The sequence below is a fragment of the Rhyacophila brunnea genome, unplaced genomic scaffold (genome assembly GCF_057557595.1).
Source record: "Rhyacophila brunnea isolate RB1 unplaced genomic scaffold, BYU_Rbru_1.0 scaffold_9, whole genome shotgun sequence".
Lineage (NCBI taxonomy): Eukaryota > Metazoa > Arthropoda > Insecta > Trichoptera > Rhyacophilidae > Rhyacophila > Rhyacophila brunnea.
This window is the reverse complement of record NW_028233361.1, coordinates 28562546-28586357: the sequence shown is the minus strand read 5'-3', so window position 1 is coordinate 28586357 and position 23812 is coordinate 28562546. Positions and strand designations below refer to the sequence as shown.

At 33.0% G+C, this 23812-nt stretch overlaps 1 protein-coding gene across 2 annotated transcripts in view; it reads right to left on the bottom strand.

Annotated features, from left to right (window-relative positions):
• Positions 1–808: 808 nt before the first annotated feature.
• The window catches only part of Top2 (DNA topoisomerase 2), a 30058-nt gene continuing 7054 nt past the window's right edge, over positions 809–23812 (bottom strand). Inside the window, exons 4-17 of one of the 2 annotated variants that reach the window (XM_085959960.1) lie at positions 20064–20406; positions 18611–18759; positions 13925–14162; positions 12755–12912; positions 12462–12670; positions 10619–10771; positions 10354–10492; positions 9555–9678; positions 8938–9105; positions 4439–4588; positions 4201–4323; positions 3909–4095; positions 3232–3542; positions 809–2654 (exon numbers count right to left, since the gene is read on the bottom strand). In XM_085959960.1, the coding sequence (XP_085816086.1) occupies positions 2457–2654; positions 3232–3542; positions 3909–4095; positions 4201–4323; positions 4439–4588; positions 8938–9105; positions 9555–9678; positions 10354–10492; positions 10619–10771; positions 12462–12670; positions 12755–12912; positions 13925–14162; positions 18611–18759; positions 20064–20406 (2650 nt within the window). In that variant the 3' untranslated portion in view covers positions 809–2456. The remainder of the gene's footprint in view (positions 2655–3231; positions 3543–3908; positions 4096–4200; positions 4324–4438; positions 4589–8937; positions 9106–9554; positions 9679–10353; positions 10493–10618; positions 10772–12461; positions 12671–12754; positions 12913–13924; positions 14163–18610; positions 18760–20063; positions 20407–23812) is intronic. The other variant, XM_085959962.1, reaches the window with a different exon arrangement.

Here is a 23812-nt window from a genome sequence, read left to right as displayed (position 1 = left end):
ATCAATATCTTAAAATGGCATTTAATCAATAATAAATAATACTAACACATGAAAATAAATATCCCATCTTTCTTGGAGTGCTTAGTAGATTTTTTTTTACAATTTTTAACTAGGCACATTGGCATTTTGTAACACAACAATAATGGCGGAGTCGAAACCTGACAATTTTGTATGGGCAGACCCAGCGGTGTCGCCAGACCGCTTGCAAGCAGAATGTTCATTTGAGCGTAGGATACCGATATTAAAATATGAATTTCGCCATCCGGCAGACCCGACACAAAGTGAGTGTCATTTTATTTTCCAGATGCTTCGTCCATATTAATGTCATTGTAGTCAGCAGTAAATGCATGCACATGTAAACAGGGTATAAGTCACCAAATACCGACGTTAAAACATTTTGTCAATAGAAGAAAATTCTTAATTTGTAATAAAATACATATAAAATAATACATAAATATTATTAAAATAATAAGTAAATCCAATGCCCAGTTTTTTTCACTTCCTGAACAATTTGATATTTGAGGGTTACACCAATTGGCCTGTACAGTGATGACATTATGAATGCACTTTAGTAGGTATCTGGATATTTACTATCGTCGAGATTCTGTGACAGAGGAGCGTGATCCAGATATTTTGCTATCATTGGTTATCATCATGATTATACTCATCACATATGCCTACTTTTGCCTTCATGTATCACAGGTCGTGATAAACATGGTACTTATTCACGAGGATAAGTTGATAGTTATTTATGTGTTTATGTATTGCAGGACTCATCAGGCTTAATATTTAAGAAAAATACAAGATTGATATGTAGACAATTTTATTTATTTATAAAATTTTTACACCTACATCTTATCCAAATAGTTTAAATTATAAAAATAATACCAGAACTAAACTCATCTCGTAGAAAATCTCCATAATAAATTAGGTAAGTAGAAAACACGGTATTACAATAAATTCGTGCCTGTGTTATTGATTTTTAGATCAAATCACAAAATTAAAACAATTTCGAAAACTTCTAACTATAAAAAGATTCCTTAAATATGTATACGGATCCTTTGTATACATATTTATTGTATGTATTATGTTAAAAAATTTACCATTTATTTTTCAGCATAATATGTTGCTTGATCCACTTATCAATAACACAATTAAATTATTGTACGTCGTCAAACTATGTCCATGTTAGAAACTCCAGTTATAAAATTAAAACAATGTCCAGTAAATATTTGTTTTTATTTTACTTAGAATTTCAAAATGTTAAAATTTGTACAATAATATTGTTATAATCGTCACTTTACTTTACTTGGTTCGATGGAAGGAATACTGAATTTATCTATGAATCGACAGTCGGTAATATCATAAAAATATTTTCAAATAGTAGGGATAAAAAATACAAATAATGAATTTACATTTACAGAATATCCTACAGAGTAAAAAAATAAATATTTATTCACTATCACTTGCAATATGAAATTATATATTTAATTAAAACACAAAGACAAACATGCTTATTTAAAATGTCAGTGGTTTCAACAATGAAAAAAATAATATTATGTCAAAAATATTTGTCTGACGACATTTAAAGTTTCGTCAGATAAAATAAAATTCACGAAAACAAAGAAGTACACACAATATTAATTTCGATATAATAATAAAATTTATAATTATTTTTAATGGTGGGTAGTAATTCTAATCTCGTCATCGCGCGTTGTCATTAACAATGAAATTTAAAATAGTGAGGGTTGGTTAATGGGAATGATTTCTATGAGTGAGAACCTTCCGCAAGGTCAGAAAAATTCCAGCTCTAGCCTACATATTGCTTATGAAATTATATAAAAAAAAAATTCAGTTCGTATTGAGAATTACAAGTCCTCGATAAAAAAAAAAAAAAAAAAATCAACTAAACTCGCCGCCGTCTTCACAATACAAATATAGTTTTAGACCAACGTATTAATTATTTCCACTAGTATCAGACACAAATGAAATACTATATTGTTACATCAGAACCAGATAAAGAAATGCCATTTGTGCATTAATAGATGATTGAAATCATGCCAAGATGAAAATCTTTTGAAGACATTTATTACATACAGTAAGACAAGTTGTGTACTTAGATATTTATAGCTATACTAAAATAGGTTACAATGTCTGAAATAAATGCAGATGTCATGTTTTTTTTATATTATGCTTTGCTGAAGTTATTCATATTTAATCTTCATATAAATGCACAAATAACCTTTGAATACTGAATCAATGATTTGAGTTCAGTACTTTTTGATATCGGTCACGTGGGATAGCGGAGATTCGTAGACACAATCAACTCTGTTTCAGAAAGGGGGGGGTAAAAATAACCAGGTGAACTATAGCCACAACCTGAAAGTGTTATCTCCCGCTATAAACACGTATGTAAGTAAGTTACCACAACAAACACGCTCATAAATGTTTTTCACTTAAGATGACGATCCGTCTGATAAGTCATCGAATGTGTACTTTGTCGCCTTCTTGGCCCGGCCGGTTCTCTCGGCAGCTGCTTTCTGTGCGGGCATCATCTTCTCTGATCCATCGCTCGGTACAAAATTGTCAGATTCTGATTCAGATCCGAAATTATTCTTTTTCTTTGCAAGTTTTTTTGAAGCTTTGGGCGCCGACTGGAATATAAATTATGTACAAATTTATAGTAGGTTAGGACAAAACAAGTGGAATTTCCTCGGATATATGGCATAGAAAAAGTTAATTTTTTAGTTCATAATAATGTCGATATGTGGTAAATACTACTTTTATTTCTTATATCTTTTGATGATAGTTTATTTGTTAAAGATCATACATGTATTATTTCCCCAGTGACATTTATAAAAATTGAAAGACGGTTTTTAACTGTTTTATGGAATACACCAGTTTTATAAAACAGTTTTTAACTGTTTTATGGAATACACCAGTTTTATAAAACAATATGAAACAAGAAAAAAAAACATGAACATTTGTATCAGTACATAATTATTAGGTAAGTACTTGAATCCTCGTAAATATACCTATGTTAATTTGTCTATAGAAATGTTCAGAATACTAAATTCACTATCTGTGTTGATTGTTGACCATTGAAAACAAACTAAAATAAGTATGTTTTCAGTGCACTCCATATGAAAGTAATTTTGGAGACCACCTCGGTTTCTGATCTGTTCCTCGATTTAAATATAATCGGTATAATTTGGGAAAAAAAAATTGTACCTTTTTGGTAAAAATGTCTTCACTATCACTATCTTGGCTAGCTGATTTGGGCTTAGTCTTGAAGGCTTTGGGTTTGGCAGGTTTCTTTGCAGCATTGCCCGTGCCCGACAAGAGCTTCCGTTTGGTGCCGACTGCGGGAGCCTTTTTGGCCACAGGAAGAGCAGGAGGAGAGTCGGGGATGTCTTCATCGCTGTCCAGGATTTCATAGGTATCGGTGGCAGGCTTGACGGGCGCATATGCCTTCGGTTTTGGAGGGGAGTCATTGTCGGTAGTTTTCGATTCTTCTATCAAAGAGTCGAAGAGGTTATCTGCTCAAAGCAAAACACATAATAATATTAACATGTCAAAGTCACCAATTGTAATTTTAACCGAGATGACCAATTTGAGTGGATTTGCGGATATATCGCACTGTGAGTGTAAAACCAACGTATCTGCAAATTTTTCAATTTCGAGATTAAATGCAAAACAACTGCAGAAGTCGTGAACCTGATCATGTAAAAGTGAAGTAGCTGAAAGAACATGCAATATAATGTAGATATAGTTCAAATATTATGTTTTTTTTTTAGAAAATCTATTTCTCCTAACAAAACGAAGACTTCAAACCCTAATATATCCAAAATATGTCTTCTGCAGATGCGTTGGTTTTACACTCACGGTGCGATATGTATCATTCTCACCTGTATCCATAGGACTCGGTTTGGTGGCTCCATTCTTCTTAGAATGTATCTGCATGTCATCGCTGTCACTGTCATCGATGGCCTCAGGCCTGAAGGAATCCTGCCCGTTGGCTTTGTTGTCGAATAGCTCTTGCTCGGATTCCGATCCACTGTTATCGGATTTCAACATTTGGGAATATTGCGTGACCTACAAAATATATAAAAAATACAAAATATATATATAAAATACATTAATTGCCTGGTTTCTTGTTTATCAAAAACTTAAACATGCATGGTATTGCATGGTAAATACCTTAGTAGCGGCACGTCGGGCGTTTGTTCTCTCTTTAGGCACAGCTTGCTGTCCACTGAAGCTAGCATCACTGTCAGACTTATCAAGATCATCTTCACTGTCAGAAATAGCCTTTTTCTTTTTCTGAAATCATAAACGTTAATAAAAATTTTTGAATTTACAAATGATTCTTCAAATTAAGCGAATAGACCAAAGAGCAATCTTCTACATTGCTTGAGCTACGATCCAAAAGACTTACAGCATTCTTTGCGGACGGTTCCTTTTTGAATGTGAGTTTCGTTTGTTTCAGGCCATCCTCTTTGGGTGACTTCTCTGCCTTTTCCTTCTTAGGTTTGAGAGCTTTAGCTTTCTTTTCGCCAGCGATTGGGCTTATGCCGCTCGGATCATCCTAATCAGAAAAAAACATTTAAATATTACAATATGTACCAACTGAAAAACACATTACGTCAATTATATTCAAAGTGTGCACTGCGGAGCGATTTTTCAGGGGCTGCACAAAAAAAAAATATAACAATCTTAATGATCATGATGGTAGATTCGTATGCTTTGGTGGCTGTTTTCTTCAGACGATAACATAATTTAAACTGCTCTTCCCTTATGTCAGATATAACACATGACCGATCACAGATTTAAACCTTTCAGAAAAACTATTAGAAAAATCTGTCGAACGTCCTCTAGGGAAATTATTTTTTATTAGCTGCTCAGAAAACACATTTTTGAAGGAGCTATAAAAATCTTCATACACTTAACACAAACTGTGAAACAAAAAAAAAAAAAAAAAGCATTGTACAGTAGAACCTCGATAATTCGAAAAACGATAATTCGAATTTCGCCGTTTTTCGAATTTTTCGTAAATTTTAACCCCCAAGAATCATTTTTCATACAAAAAGTTTGTTATAAATCGAAATTTTCGTTATTTCGTAATTCGAAATGGAATTTGGTCCCAAAGGCCATTTTTATCCATATAAATCGAAATAAATAATAGTAAAATACTTATTTTCTTGGAAAGTAATAAATTTAATGACTGCAATTAAGTAGGCAAACACCTGCAAATTTACTGATGGGAGGCAAAACCCAAAGTTGAAGTTGTGGAAAAACCCAAAAACTCCTAATGTACGAGGGTGGGTCAATAAGTCCTTAGAAAAGCCGACAGGTGGCGCGACTAGTACTGTAAGCGGTTTGTTTTCATGCAGCGGCACTACCGATTCAGTATGCTGCGAAGTTTCAATCAGATTGGTCGGGTTGTTGTTTTTTAATTTCGTACATTTAAAAAAAAAATTTGCTTGTTTACAAAAATGGAGAAAATTGAGTTTAGAGCTGTTATTAAACATTTTAATATAAAAGAGTTAACAGCAAAGGAAATAAAAAATGAGTTGGATTTAGTTCACGGCATATCTTCTCCTTCACTTGCAACTATTTATAACTGGTTAAATGAATTTAAACGTGGTCGTACATCAACAAAGGATGAACCACGCTCAGGACGTCCTGTAGAGGTGACTACACCAGAAATGATCAATAAAATCCACGATATGGTGTTAAGTGACCGAAGATTAAAGTTGAGTGAGATAATTGAGGTTACAGGGATCTCAAAAGGTAGCGTCATTTCTATTTTACATGACAAATTGGGCATGAAAAAAGTTTCTGCAAGATGGGTGCCGCGTTTGCTCACAGTCGACAATAAACGCAATAGGGTGGTGGCCTCTAAAGCCCTGTTGTCGCTCATGCAACGCAATCCGGATGAATTTTTTCGTCGCTTTGTGACTGTAGATGAAACATGGATACACCACTATACTCCCGAGACGAAAGAACAGTCAAAGCAGCGGATTGCGAAAGGCGAACCATGTCCAAAGAAGGCGAAAACCGTAAAATCAGCTGGTAAGGTTATGGCTACTGTATTTTGGGATGCACGTGGAATTATTTTCGTTGACTATTTGAAAAAAGGAAAAACAATAACAGGGGATTATTATGCATCTTTATTGGACCAGCTAAAAAACGAAATTGAAGAAAAACGGCCTCATTTAAACAGGAAAAAAATCCTCTTTCATCAGGACAATGCCCGTGTTCACACATGTTTACGATCAATGGCTAAAATTGAAGAATTGAAGTTCGAATTGGTCGACCACCCACCGTATTCGCCAGATTTAGCCCCCAGTGACTTTTTCCTTTTCCCAAACTTAAAAAAATGGCTAAGTGGACAACGTTTTTTTTCAAATGAAAAAGTCATCGATCGGACAAATGCTTATTTTGAGGACCTTCCGAAAACTTATTTTTCTGACGGTTTAAAAAAAATTGAGAAACGTCTAACCAAGTGTATTGAGCTCCAAGGAGATTATGTTGAGAAATAAAAAAAAAATACAAAAATAAAAACTGTTTTAATGCTTTTTTCTAAGGAATTATTGACCCACCCTCGTACTATGACATATCCAAGCATCAATATTATTATTATTATTGCAGGGGATGACAATCAAGGTACATTTACTTGTCATTCAAGTAAATTCAGAATCCATTATTTTATTAATGTGAAAAAAATGTTGTTTTACAAGGTAATCTTAGCACATGGCCACTAAATGGTTTTCAGTGAAAAAAAACATTTATTTACGAAATTTCGTAATTATTAAGTAACTAACTTGTGTCATTTTTTTATAACTGACAGAATTACGTTTTTAATATGTATTTTAATAAACAATGAGTTTCTTATCTTTTAAAATTTGAGTTGATAACAACTGAATGTTTAGATTAAACTGGCAATAATGAATACACAGTGACCCTTTGTTTGACAGGACTAGTTCACTAATTGACTTAATGAATTCACTTGACATTTTTATTACTGTTTATAGGATATTAAAGAATTTTATTTTAAATATAATACACACCTACATAGGTACCCGTTTTTACTGTGAATTTGTATGAATCTAGATTAGATTTTCGAAAGGAACAACATTCTTATTTAACGGCCCACGTGCTCGTCGTAGGTCAAAATTGAGTTTTTATTGTATTTTCAAACCATGATCCTGGACACTCCTTAAACGTTGTAGATAATCTATTTATATAATTTTGAAGCCTTATTATCCTTTATAGTTATTTTAAACATTTGATGACTGCATAAAGTATTTTTGTTACATAAAATAGTGTTCTTTTAAACCTCTCGCTCTAATGTTTTAGAATATAGTCATATTTCGGTACATAACTGTGCAGTGGTGTTAAGATTTTTTACATTTATTAATTTTTAAACGCATTTATAAAACCATTAATATAATTTATTATGAGATAATTTTTGTAAAATATTCACGATAAAAAATTATATTGATAATCTCTGTGATCCCAAATTTGACAAGAATTAGGCATTTTATTATTCAAAAAATCGGCAAGATTAACACATTTGAAGATGATTCTAAAGATACTTATTATAAGCTATGTCTTTGACCATTCAAGTGTGATAAACATCTTATGAATAATGATTGCTTTATGATAATTATTGACCTAAGAATAAGGTAGTGTTTTTTTGAAATACGCCATTTTTTTTGTCATTCCCCAGTGGTTAAGCTACAACATACGGCCGTAGCCATAAATTGACAATCTATAATTGAAGTAGGAAGTAAAATGATATTGACGCCCGTGTTTGAACATGTACCGTTAAAAAAAAATAAAAAAAAATTCGGTTAGGTACATGTTCAAACACGCGCTTTAACATAATTCTACTCCTTACTTCAATTATAGTTTGTCAATTTATGGCTACGGCCGTATGTTGTAGCTTAACCACTAAGGAATGACAAAAGAAATGGCGTATTTCAAAAAAACACTACCTTATTCTTAGGTCAATAATTATTATAAAGCAATCATTATTCATAAGATGTTTATTACACTTGAATGGTCAAAGACATAGCTTATAATAAGTATCTTTAGAATCATCTTCAAATGTGTTAATCTTGCCGATTTTTTGAATAATAAAATGCCTAATTCTTGTCAAATTTGGGATCACAGAGATTATCAATATAATTTTTTATCGTAAATATTTTACAAAAATTATCTCGTAATAAATTATACGAATGGTTTTATAAATGCGTTTAAAAATTAATAAATGTAAAAAATCTTAACACCACTGCACAGTTATGTACCGAAATATGACCATATTCTAAAACATTAGAGCGAGAGGTTTAAAAGAATACTATTTTATGTAACAAAAATACTTTATGCAGTCATCAAATGTTTAAAATAACTATAAAGGATAATAAAGCTTCAAAATTATATAAATAGATTATCTACAACGTTTAAGGAGTGTCCAGGATCATGGTTTGAAAATACAATAAAAACTCAATTTTGACCTTCGACGAGCATGTCCCCCCTTAAGAATTTGTATTCTTGGTAGGTACCTATCTAACTGGATGTCTGATTACTCAGTAATTAGTGCTTAATTACAAAGTGTAAAAAACACATATTTCGAACTAGTTCACCATTGAATTACTTTTTTCACGGGTAAATACCACGTAACACTATTTTTCAATACTGCATCGTTTCCATACAAATTTACGAAATTTTTTTTTTTTCGGAAAATTCGATTTATAGCGATTTTCGCTAATTCGAAATCAAATTTTCAGGGTCCCTTGGATTTCGAATTATCAAGGTTATACTGTATTAGGTAGTAAACAAACAAACAAACCAACCCTAAAATGAAGACATAGAAATATTGCAAAAATAGTTAAATTATTGTGTATGGGATACTTGTTATGTATTACTTACAGGGTCATACTCTTTTTTTATTTCCTTCCTCTGTTTCAATTTTTCTGCTGCAACGATTCGTTTCATTAGATCGTCATTAATCTTGGGCTCGATTCTCCTCGCATTGTCGGATGGGAGGGTGTCGAGGAGGGATTTTCTGTTTTTCATACCCTTACTTTTTACAGCATTCTGAAATACATACAATTTTGTGGAGTTCAAACTTGGCAAAAAATTCGAATTCAAACAAGCAAAAAGTTATTATGTATCACACTATTTCTGTACTTTTTACTAATAAACTGTAAAACATAATAATTATAATATATGAAATGAAAAGGTTATACCTTTATCCTGTCCGCCTATGAGATAGATAGCAGAGAAAAAGAAGAATAATGAGTGTTTTATAATTAAAAAATCAGCGCATATAAGTTTTGTGCATTTAAACCAGAAGCAAACCTTGAACGAGCAATGTGGCGAAAAGATGGGCTTTTGAATGTGTTCTATTTTGTGAGTTGTGTTTGGATTTTACAGTTGTATTCTATTTGCCACATTACCCGGTCCGAAGTTCAGCTACGTGTTAACGCGCGCTATTGGGTATACATTAATTTGCTTGGATAAATAATAAAATTAGGGAAACAAACCATTGCTTTAGACTGTTTCTTATTGATGCCAAGTTCATCCTGTCGTTCCTTCTCTTCCACCTCATCTAGTTTATCCATAAATGCATCTAAATCATCCCTCCATAGCATTGAGGGTGTTTTCGCCCTGTTGGAATAATAAGTCATTACATATTGTGCATTATACATGGATCAACAACGCTATTCCAATTACATAACACCGGTTTGTTATTTTTCTGGATTCGAGATAAGAGTTATGGATTTATTCTGTTTGCAAAACAGTTATCTAAAATAACTGTTCATGTTCCACCTAGTAAAGTCACGCCTGTTTCATGCAAGTTTGCATGCTGTCTGTTTGAAATTGAAGGAAACTTTACATATAAAATAGAGTAAATGTGGGTGGACAGAGAAATTGCCGTGATGCCACAATATAATACAAACTAACTTATTTGACAGGTCGCGAGGTTATAAAGCAATAAATGTAACTAGAAGCGTGATCGTGATATATTAGAGCTCCAAACCACCACACCTCAAGTTTTAGTTGTTGGCCTCTAACTAATTAACCGCATCATAGCATTTTTACCATTATATATTTTGAATTATTTCGGAGTTAGGTATTATATTAGAATAAATTAGCAAGACCAAACATGTTGACTCCATGAGGAAAGACAGCAGTGAAGTAACTCAATTACGCTGAGAAAAGAATGGGAAGAGATACCTTCTAAGCATTACTAGAAAAACATGGACTGACGACAATGAAAAGCAAATATAGTGAACATGTCATAGAGTAAGAAGCTTGAACTTTATTCTATAAAAAACTTACTTCAGTAAATTGAGCTCCGTTAGTTTTTGATCTCTTTGCTTCAAGAGCTCGTCTTTCTTTTCTTTTGTTAACATCCACATCGACATCCCCAAAAGATAGTTGAACTTCTTTACGTCTGACATTTGCTGGAATGCTTTTTCTGTAATAGAAAGAATACATTTTATTTGATTATAGTATAATAATATTATACATATTATGTAGCATCAGAAAATTGCTCGACATACAGATGAAATTGAAATGGAAAAAAAATATTATTAATCCGTACCTGGATCGACAGGTTTTCCTCCTTTTCCTGGTTTAACATCTTCCTCTTCCCTCTCTTCATTATCTGACGCATTTCCCTCATCATCATCATTTTGAACTCCTGTTTCTTTCGCAACACGCTTCTTCCACGTCGCAATCGGGTCAGCATCATAACCTAATGAAAATTATTAATTAAGCAAACGACTGAAAAAAGCCCATCGGAAGACAATTGGCGCCAATTTGACACCGCTGTTGACAAAGTGATTCAGGACATTTAATTAACATTTAAATTAGCTTTGGCATTGCAGATTCAGGGTAAATTATCTTAGTAAACCATTTTTTTAATGGATATTGAATTACCTTGTTGAAAAATCTCAGAAACCCATCAGTTATTTATTATATTGTATTATAGAAAATAATAGGTCTAAATGGGAATAAAACTCACATCTATTAGGTGTCTTTTGTGATAAGTTTTTCAAATTTATGATTTTTTAATAAAAATAATTTTACATTCTCATACATTCAATAGGAAAAAAATTGGTGCGTGTACTTATGTACGCACGTTAGAAGTTATACTTCTTTGGCGTAACAAAACAAAAACAAAACTTGTGAACCTAGACTTTGACTAGCTCTTAATTATCTTGTTATTTCTTGTTTTTATTTTTAAAGTAACAACTGTCACTCTGACGTTTGTTTACGTAAGGAATTGCAAATGGCAGACAATAATAAATTAGTTATGGAACGGAACAATTCTACTATCAAACTTGCGTTTGTATTAGAGGTGAGTTGGAAATACTGTCACAAGTTTGTGAACTTAAGTTTCGGATGAAACTACCCATACTAAGTATTTGTTGCCCAATAAACTTGTTTCAAGAAACTTGAAACGTATTAGATGTTCGAATTCGAACGCATTCGATAATATCTGCGCCGTGACTCGCTATTCAGCGCTATAGATATTAAATGCGCGCGAGCGAGATATCATGATACACGTATGTCTAGCCGTGATATTATACTCAACTGTCATTGTTCTCCCTTTCTCCTCTGTTGTAAAGTTGGTATAGTGAAGGACAGAAATGGTCACGTGTTCGTTTTATAGGATACTTTTGAGTTCGCCTTAGGGTTTTAGGTTTAAGAGTTTTTGGTTTCAGTTGAGTATGAAACTTTATCGAGTCCAGGAGTTCGACGCATGGTATGAGATCTCGCCGACCGCTAGCTAGTTCGTAGTCTTGCCACGTATGAAATCATCGCCTCGGCGTCGCGACTCGCGTATGTTTAGTATGCGACGGGTTTTAATTTTAGTTTTAGTTGAGTAAGACATTTACATCGAATTGACGTCAGTCGCAAGCCGGAATAACGGAGTTCTGATAACGCTAACTGACTACGCGTTTATTTGGTTTCGTCACGTCAAGTTTCTCGATTTTTTAGTGTTATAATTGTAATTTGTAAACATAAACTGAATTCAAATTATATGCGTGATTGTATAAATGGATAACTACTGAAACATGAGTGACTAGCGCCACAGTTCCAGCTGTACCTGTCTCGAAAATGGGACATTTCAAAAAGCCGACGTATTTTTAACGATTCTATTAAAGCTGATATTTCAAATACTAGTAAGTATTTTGGAACAAGTTTAGATACCAAGTATTTTTTTATACTGGTAGTAAGTATACTTAGTCTTCAAAATCAACCAGTTTTCCCACCTCTAGTTTGTATACAGCTGACTGATTCGCAGATATTTTCGCGCAACTCTCAATTTCACTCTCGCCCCAAAAGAAGTATAACTTCAAAAACATTAGCTATTGGATAAGCTAAGGGATATTGAATGAATATAATTTGGATGAAATGATTAAAACAAAATTTTGCACCTCGCTTTATGAGTTCTTCGACCATCAGCTTTCGTTTTTTGTTTTCCACAACCAAATCCTTGTCGCACTTCTCAATGATGAAACGAGCTTGATTCGATAGTTTGTCGGCCTCCGCTTGGAGGTGTCCCATCAAGTAATCTTTCCGTTTGCCGTAGAACTTCATGCGCAGCGTGAAGAACTCTTTAAAAATCTCCTCCACCTTTTCAAACCTATAAAAAAAAAACATAGCGATAAGCTTACAATGCTTTATATAATCGAGCGTCTCAATATCATGGGAAGATGAGTGCACTCACTTGCGTAAACAATTGTTGTCATCGAACCCGTTCATTGTTGTAAGTGAGACTGTCGTTTGTAATTTGAACACCTTATGTATACCCTCGGCTTCAACTTCTGGTAATTTTCCTGGTAGTAAAGATATTATAAACTTAATAGTGGTGTCAGTGTTGTATTCCTGGAACAAAAAAACAATTTATCTGGCAAGGTAGTACTTATTTATAATCAATTCAATTAAGAGCGTACTTCAGAATGGCAAATAATTTTCAACAGTAGGTGAGATGAAATTTCGCACTCGTCGCCTGGACTCACCAATCGGAGATCGACAGTCGAGGTGCGCGCACGTTATTTGTTTTGCCATGGCGTCGGATGAATATATTTTTAAATCATGTAAAGATGACTAAAAAACTTTACGAATGTACTTAAAAAAGAAAACATGTCAATGAATATACTATTATTATTAGTAATATAAAAATAAACATTAAATGGACGTATGTTGAATTTTTATGACAAATTATATTTCGTTCGACACGCACACGTCATTTGCATAATCCGCGCATCGCCTAGCCACGATCTTTCCTCAACTGAAGTATAGCCTTAACCATCGAGTTGTTACAATATATAGATGATTTTAATTCATGTAAGTTTTATAGGTTAATATTTTATGACATTTAAGAATGTTTCTGATGTTTGGCGAAAGGCAATCGGAGCCATTCACCAGTCACCGAAATCAATTTTATACATCGCAACTATGCAGTCAACTTCATCTCACCCAGCCCAACTTCAAGGTAGTCAAAATAGACAATTGGCACTACATATATGATTTTTGCGTACATATGTCCATAAGCATGACAAAACTTCATTTCTCCTAGTTAACACATACATTTAGATAGATCACAAATTATCAGTTCATTGCATTCACAATATGTTAAGCTGTTATTTTTCGAAAAAAGAAAATTATATAATACTGCAGTGAGAAATATAACAAGAACAAGTGAGTTAAGAAATTATGAAACATCCATATAAACCAGTGGGTGCATAACATATTTGAAAAAAGGGGCAATTTATCCATTTTATAATTTTTAATTGAGATACTGAGCATCGTCTAATTTATAATCTGTCATAACACCAATGGATTGAATGATAATAAATATTAATACATCCAAGCCATATGCAACATAATGTCTCACCTTATAATCAGCTATAAGCGGTTTAACTTTTTCACTGCCCAGCATAGGCTCTAAAACATTCTCTTTATAATTCTGTGTCCATGTTCCAACGGGCAATTCTGTGATCTCGATTTGGTCGCTGGATAAAATGGAAGCCTCGCCAGATATGACATACTTCTCCTGGAATCCTTCAACCGTTCCTTTGAAATTTTTGTACCACGGATGCATTGGACGAGGCTCTTCTTCATCTATCATCCGTCTGATAAAATAAATTGAAAAATATTACTCATTGTAATTTCCATATGTGCCACTCGTCAGATGCTTGCAGGTAATTGGTTTGATTTTTCAAGATACATTCAAAATAAAATAAGCTATGTATGTTTAATTAGAGACTCTAAATCAGAGTTCTACGAGCTCATGCCAGAGGTTTCATAAAAAAGTATGAAAAGTACGACACGCCAACCTCTTTATCGCGTCTTATTAACCTGATAGCTGCCCGTAATGTAACGAATACGTCATGGCCGGCCTCCTTTCAGACGCCCGTAACGTACGATATACACGTGGCGTTCCGTGCGCTTGTATGACTCAAATATTTATTTTTTTCAATTTTAAAACGTGTAATTACATCTATGACCAAACCTTGCAAGCAAAAAACATTCGTAATTCTAATTCTTGTAAGTGCAGTGTTGTGACAACCCTACCATACCTGAAAATTTTCAGACATTTTCACGAAATTGTGTATGAAAAACTTTTTCGCCGAACTTCAATTGAGGTCTCATATAATATGTAAGTGCATTATATTAAACTTTTCACTATTCTTTTAATTTTTTTGTAATATAATTAATTCCTGGGCCCTGGGGAGTATACCTAGTACTTTCAGCTGAGCTGTTAAAAGGTTAATGCAACAATTCAGCACACTGAAAGTTTAACTTCATTATACATTCGGGAAACCGTGGATTGCTGGTTCAAACCCACAGCTGGTCAAAAAATACAATGTTTTTAGATATATATTACATTCAATGCAAGGACCAAACGAGTTGGACGAACGGCTAACTAATCCTCGTAAAAAAGTTTTTTTTTTTAATTAGACTTGATATTGATCATGAAAAAAGGGCATGAGAAGAGACCAAACATGTCAGCAACATTGACAGTAGAAAATATATAAATTAGCCATGCCTACTTCTGGGTGAGAAGAAATAATAATTCTTCACCATACTTTAACTATGATCAAGCTAAAATACATTCATTTTTACAAAATACCTACATATATGCACATGATTTGTTTCGAACCAGTAAATCAGACATGAAGTACCTACGAGTTTTTAATTTTTTCTACCCCTTTCAAACCTAGCATGTCAATCAGGTAAATGTTCCCTGAAATTTTACAAAATACTTCAATGGTTCCTCAAACGTAAAAAAAAAAGGAAATCACTGCTTAAGTAATACAAATTATGTACGAAAAAAGTGATTGGTCGGGCTTAATTTGGACACATGCAAACACTTTGTACACACCGAAAGACAGCCAAATACCATTTGGAATGTCTTCTGTAAGCTATGAGATACTGCCGTGGCTAAGGGTGGAGGTAGGTTGTTAAGAACCGCCATAAATAGTGCACACTAAACTTTGTCACTCATTCATATTTATTTTCATTGAACTAAGACTACATTTTGTAGATTGTGTTGGTGAGTTTTTAAAATTCAATTAAACCCTGCGTAAACCAAGCCATAATAGATAATACTCAAAAAATATTCATCTATCTATAAAATATCTAAAATTATGACAATAAATCATACATAATTTTGGGTTATTTTATAGATAGAAGAATATAACACAAACATATGAGGCGTCTATTTCCAATACCCGCTAAATCCATAATCACGAAAAAATCATGTTTTGGTTGTTTCGTGTCTATGAATAAGAATCAGTGCGGCCTGTGTATTTATTTTGTTCCTAAATACGTTATATCCCTAGGAAAAACGACTCTAAAGTTTCAAGTTATTTCCTATATCCGCCATCTCCAGACGGCAAATCGTTCCCATATCCGCCAAATCCTTCATCAGCCAATGAGCGCTCTGCATTGCGCGGTAATGCAAGATGGCGGTCTAGCTCTCAAACAGTGAATATCGTATCCATTTCGTCCATGTTTTTAACAAGTTATAATGTCGGAATTATTGAAAAATGTACAAAAAAGTTCTCTAAATAAAGAACGGAAGCATATCCAGTAACTATTTTTATGGAAAAAAGAAATACAACGCAATAAAAGGTAAATGAAGTTCTTAATATTTCCCTCTAATTTTGAGAACGACTGGGTGTTTAACAAATTGTGTTGAAATATTGTTTTGTGTTAAATTATTAATTATTTATACTATCATGATTATTCAAATACAGATCTATATACAGTGTGCCAATACATACATGGCAGTTTTCAAGAATGCAACATCTCTTTGTAAAATGAATTATAAGTACTTAATGATCGAAAGACTAGTGAATAAAAAACTTTTATTGATGGGTTAACATTGTATCGGTCATTTGGCCCCCGAGAATAATTCAATGCAAATGCAACATAAATGTGTCGGATGAAGTGACATAAACAAACAAATTAATAATTTTAAGTTCCATCAATCATCATTCATCTCATTGGCGGAAAACAATATTAACATAAACGCGTTTCCCCAAAAGATTTTTACACATCACTATCTTGAGTTTCTTGAGTGTGTACCTAGGTACCTACTTATAATTATTAGGTCAATTTTAAATATAATTTTTTTATATAAATATTACTTGTAGCAAATCCACAAGCCAGTGAAAAATGTCATTTACACACTATTCATCTTCAAATAATAACCTACATAATAATTTAATTGTGGACAATGCCTATTTTTCGGTCAATTATTATGTAGGTACTTTTTTTTTTAATTAAGTAGCTTTTAATTAAAAAAAAAAATAGATTGTAAATTAGAAAGGATAATACATACATAATACATACATAATAAAATAACATACAAACACTGTCTTATGTAAAAGTATTCTTATGTATAAATATTCTAAGATGCTAATGCTCATGACACACGTTTGCCATAAAAAGTATTTCAAATTTGAATAGGTATAACAAATTCCTATAAGAATAATTTATCGCCGATTCAAAATAAATGTAGGTCCCGTTTGACTAAAACGTACGTATTAAAATAACACTGTGTAGAAAAAATACTCTCCCGTAACTATGTTAAATGGTTTTGTTTCTTACGTAAAGTTTGTTTAATTTATAAAATATTTAAGAAACGATGAGGTCCTAATTTTAGAACATGCGACAATTATTTTGTGTGATTTTTTTAACTTATGTTATATTGTTAAAATGCTATGGGTTTTTTTTTATTTTATGTGATTGTTTACGTTTTTTTGTAAGCTTTAAAAGTAAAACAATACACGTTTATGGCGCGAATATTCTGCTGCTTCTGTAGAGTCAAGTTGACAGCAATATTGATTGTTAATAATAATTTTCAAAAAGAGCGGTGTTTGGTGCACAGTGGTACATTGTCGACAGGAGATAATAGTTCAGTAGCAGCTCGTATTTATTTTAATTCTGTAATATATTTTCGAATTCACTTTGTCTAGAAAATATTTCGTGGCCATTCTTACCTACTGGCAGCTGTATAATTTTCGCATTGCACCTACATATTTATTATATTGGTATGTAATATTTTTTTAAAATAGTGGTATGTACTTGTCTTGAAAATAAAATGCTTTCTGTTGGTACAAAGCATTAATATTTATTTAGAATAACAATAACACATTTAATAATATCAATAGCATAAATGAAAAAACCCAGCGGAATTAAGTACCGGCCTTTAACTAACTAATCACCCCATTACCTGTGACTCCCATGAATGTGGGAAACTCACCCTTACCAACCAACCTATTTATTAAATGTAAAAATAAAATGATAATATTTTTAAGCAATATTATTTATAATCTACTTAGATATATTAGAATATTTTATAGCATTAAATTCAGAAAACCAAATCTGACAAATAAAAGTCTACTTTTTATATACAAATAGGTAAACGTGGGATTTCTTAAATTTATTGCAAAAACGAATCATAAAAATAATGGCATTTGAAACATAAATCCATGGGAAATACTGAGTTTTGTTATGACATCTTTAGTGAATAATCGAAATACGGGAGCTTGTACGATCAAGATCTGTACATGTTTCGTAAACGGCAAGATTACTGTTTTTAAAGTTCGCAAATCCTCTACAGAATCTAAAAAATGAACGATGGTCTCAAGCAAATGTTATATTACAGATAAGTGACAAGCGGCCATGTTTAATTATAAGGTGACGTGAGTGATGTCACATTGCCTATGTCATAATCATTTGATTAAGCTAATAAGCCCATCATCCATCGATTAGCTTCAACGGTGTTTGAAATTACATGCACACCGCGTTAGATCAATAAAAACAAATGCGTATGACTGACAAAATTTAGTGTGCACTATTTATGTCAGATCTTAACAGTCTACCTCAACCCTTCGCCACTGAGATACTGACATGGAATGGGAAGGGCAGTATTGAGACTTCACCAGGAATTCAGCCTGGAACCCCCGGTATGACAACAGTGACAAACTACAAGGACCGCCAATATATCTGTGTATTTAGTATTAAATAAGTGGACTGTTTTAATGATGGTGATGTAGGATAAGTTTACCTTAAATTAGCAACAATATCCCTGGGGTTGAATGTTGGTATTTTAGTGGACCACCCAGTGCCGATGCCTTCGGCCCCGTTCACAAGCACCATGGGGATGATAGGCAAATAATGAGTTGGTTCTATTCTCTGATTGTCATCATATTCATGCTGAAATATTTCATAAAACACTGGATTACAACCAAGTTCGAAATTGTGAAAGTAATAAAATATATAAACATGTTATGTAGTAAACCCGTGTTCAATGACAATGTTTATGTTAAATTCATGTGATTATTCGAGCATTTGTTAAAAAAATGAATATTAAACATACATATATTGGAATACCTCAGAAACATACATATTAGTAAAAAAAAATTACCAGAATTCGCATCCATCGGAATACGGCCAATGTGCTTGTCTGAGAAACTATATTATAACTAATAGAAAAAATCTTTTTGAAAAGATTAAGACACCCCACAGGAATCGAACCTGCATCTCTCGGGAATCGCGCCCACACACATAAGACCACTATGCTAAAGGTACCATACTTAATTACGACAAATTTTAACTAATGGCTCTTTCTAGGCGCTTTCTAAATTGAGCTAATATTGGTCATCGGCTTTTGTATTTTAAATCAAAGTAGGTATTACTTTAATTACTAACCGAAGTCACGGATTACTCCAAGATATTTTATCCGAGAGATGCAGGTTCGATTCCTGCGGGGTGGGGTGTCTTACTTTTTTCAAGAAGATGAGAAGTGTTTTCAAAAATTATGTATGTTCAATAATTAGAATGTTTGTACATTCTTAAATCTTGCGAATTATCCTTTGAATAAAATAAGTAATTAATTACACAAAAAAGTTCACGTGAAGTTGTGTAACCCTGACATTTTTAAACGTGTTTTTCTGCGCAACTAGAGGCACTAACGACATATCGTGTATTTATTCTTTATGATATATACATTCAAAATATTTCCAAAAAATATAATTATGCTAGGTTTTATTTTTGCTAAAAAATCTGCGGCCTGCCAGATACTGCCATAGTAATATCGTGAGGCATAGAAAAGGTTAATTCATGAACATACATAATTTGGAAATACCACAGAAACATCCCTATTGGAAAAAATGAATTTATTATTTGTACCTTCATTCAAACCACAATGCGACTCATTGAATTAAAAATACGGTTTAAAAAAATCATTATTTACTTTCAGGAGTGTGCAGGGGGCAAACATCGCATGGATTACTCTATTGGTTTCATTATTCTTATCCATGCTGGGCTGTCAGTAAACAGAAACAGTCGTCATCAGACACTGTAGAGCTTCGGTTTTAAGGATTATGAGGACTAAGCATGTTTCCATTGAGCCTGTAGCCTGTAAGATTGTACTAAAAGAAGCACTGTGCTAGCGATAGCAGTTGAGTTATGAATACTATACTGAAAAGGTTTAAAAGATAATAAGATGAGAATCTTACAGTCAATAGGGGATCGTCGTGCGGGTGATATATCAATCTGGTGAGAGGCGACATGAGAGTGAAAATATAACGGGGACTGGCACTGTCTTTTCCTCCACTCAGTCGGGTGCCGAATTGACCTCTGGGCTCCAGCAGGTTGATGTTGTTAGAGCCGACATAATTCTGGGCCATGTTGACAATGGTGGAACAGAGGGACTGCTCCCCGTGGTGGTAGGCCGAGTGTTCGGCGACGGACCCCGCCAGCTGCGCCACCTTCACCTCTCGCTTGTCATTACGTTTGATGCACGTGAACAAAACTTTTCTCTGACCTGGCTTAAATCCGTCAATCACAGACGGGATCGACCTGCAAACCGAAAGTAAAATAAGTTCACACGGCTTATGCAAATTTTAAATAATAGGACTTACCAGATATGAACATCGTTTTATGTCTATTCTCAACGTCATAATATTATGTTGATTTGTGAAATCATTTTTCATATCGTCGCCGTAGATGTCAAGGGAGCCAGATTTTGTGTGACAAAAAAAAGTAACATTTTTTTTTATTGAACTTTTTTGTTTTTAAAGATATAACAGTGAAACTTTGAACATAGAATATACTTTGTGGTGTTATCTTTTTATTATTTTGTACAAAATACTAAAAAAAATAGTATCTTAGAAGTCATGTCGTCGGTCTATCTTGTAAACCTCGTAAATCCCGTTTTGGTCAAAAATGAGATTTTGAGCGAATACGTTAGAATAGTTGAATATCTACGTATGTGTTAAACTCTTATATCCACATCACGTTTAATAATTTCAAAAATCAATCCACAACAACCTCGTAAATCGCATCCATACAACAATAAAATGTGCAAACCTCGTAAATACCGTAATTCTGCCATTTCGTATGGAGAACTGTCTCAGTGTGTTGAGTATTACATTACCTTTGTCTTGTTTCGTTATAAAACTATACTTTGGGTATTATATTACGAGAGGAATTGATTTATATTGATACAATATAGATTAAATATTAAGGTAAGCGCTTTATTTATAATGATTTCCCATAATATGCACATAATATTACATTTATAATAGAACGTTTTTTTGAGGTTAGAATTTCATGACATGTATATTTAATGATGTTTGGTTGTTTTCAATGGTTTTTAGTTTATTAGCACATACAATTAGAAAAGAAAACAAATCAAATTACATTCAAGTACCCACTTACTACGTGAATGCAAAATTTACAAAGTTTAATCTGTTTTCAGATGTCACGGGCTCAAAAAATTATGGACATGCTACAAATAAAAAATAACACAATTGAAACAACTGCTGCTAAGGAAGGAAATAATATAGAAATAATCCCAATGGAATATTATGAGACCATACATATTATTCCATTATCATCGCCATATTATGAGGTCATTTCTAGCGATGACAATGTTTTAATGAATGATTCACAACACGAAGGTTCGTACAATATAAGTGTGAGACCCCAACTGGCAGAATTATCAGGAAACAATATAATCGACACTATTGACCTTCAAACTATGAAAATCTCGTGAAAAAGCCATTATTTAGTTCCTTATTCCGATACTGATGATTCGTTACAGGAAATCAGTACTGACACTCAAAGGAAAAGGAGGAAAAAAAATGAATGCAAGGCAGATAAGTCCGAGTAGAAAAGTGAAAAAGTAAGGCAAATAGAGAAAGAGGTGAGCAATATTTCGGAAGGAAAAAAACAGAACATGCATGGGAGCATGTTCTGTTAAGCATCAAAAAAGTTTTTGCCATCTCTATCGGAAACAAACAGAAGAGAACTACTCCTATATAGCGATGGTTGTACATATCAAAATAGAAATTCGACGATGGCAAATTCACTATTGAACATTGCAATGATGAATGATATTAGGATTAAACATTTTTTTAGAAAAAGGACACACCCAAATGCCAGTTGTTCGATGCATTCTACCATTGAAAGGTACCTGAAAAAACGGGATATAAATGTTCCTGCAGGATATATGAATATATGCCGTAATGCTCGAAAGAAACTAAAGCCATATTATTGTGAATATCTGTATCACAACGATTTCAAAAAATTTGACTTTAAATTTATCAAAAGTGTTCGTCCTGAAAAAAAAGTTGGTAATCCGGTTGTCACTGATATAAGGGCATTATTATATGAACCAAATGGCACTGTACAGTATAAATTAAGATTTTCAGATGTTTGGAGTGTATTGCCTCATTGATTGCCTAACAGAAAGGACAAGGACGTCACACCTAAAAAGTTTGCTGATCTTTCACCTCTACATGGCAGTCGTCTTAAAATCAAACCAAGGAAATATCATGATCTGCAAGAGCTGAAGACTGTTTTGTCGAAGAATTTTCACGATTACTACGATAATCTACCACATTAAAAAAAAATAACATGTCCATTTATTATTTTTTTTAAATATACCTATATAAGTAAAATTGTTAATAAGTTCAAACAGTACATTTGATATTTTTGTAAACTATACAATGTGTCTTAATTATCCCCAGTACTCGTTTTTATGACTGAAAACCTTCTAAATCCGTAAAGGCCGAATACACTTAGTATAAAAGCGTAGTATGAAAACCTCATAAATCCAAAAAAGGCTATTTTTAATAAGTATAATGAAAATTTATTAAAAATAATTACTGAATGCAGTTGCTGATTTAAAAAGTAACCAAATGGATTTTTGAAATTTCAAAATTCCATTTAAAACCAAAATTAGACAGTTTTTATTGTCTCCTGAAAAATTAGTTGATTTGGATTTACGAGGTTTACAAGATAGACTGACGATGTGTGTTATATCTCTTGACCGGAATGCGTCTGCGAGTTGACGGTTAGTTGTTTTACATGTCTCGACTTGTACGTGCGTTTTTAGAGCAAAGCAGTTAAATAATATCATAATGTCGAAAAAACACAATATCAGTCGCAATATTTTTTTATATTTGGTAGATTATGAGTTATTCTCCTATATTTGTATTACAATTATGTAAAATAATTTATATTTTGTGAAATATAATGCATGGATTATGTGGGGATTATACCACCTTTGCCCGTTGTCGTTTAATATTTTTATTACCATGAAACTAAAAAATCCCTATATAAGCCAAATGGAAATTGAAAACATTATATAAGCAAGGAACATAACCTAACCTAACCTAAAGCAAAAGAAGGAACGTTCAGACAATACAGGTTTTGTAGTACAAGACAGGTCCAAATATCAATGCAAAATCTGCAAAGTGCCCTTGTGTGTAATTCCGTGAATGGAAGATTTCCATACAGACAATAATTAATGATAATTAATATTTTTTCCATTTTCTCGGTTTTGATTGATTGTAATAAATGTACAGAAAAAAATTGCTTGTTTTATTTTGAAAAATGTCAGGCTGTGGTAATATACATCCCACAATCTACTTGTTAAACCTTTCTCTTACCTTACCAGGCAATGGGAAAATCGTTCCCACCTAGTTTTTTAGTAGTTTTCTTAGACCTACTGAAATTTTCATAAGTACATATAATTCACAAATAAATAAAGGTTATATTTCATAGGAATTATAATTATTGCTCTTGTAAGTTCCTGGGGCCTGGTTAAGGGTTAAATCCATTGACCACTGCATCTTCGATGGTTCTACGGCGACAATGTCATTTTTAGTCTACTCAACAAATTGATTGAAAAAAAAAGATAAGATCTTTTTTAACCTATTCCGCGCGAGCGTCATCTAGAGATGACAGTGATCGCCGC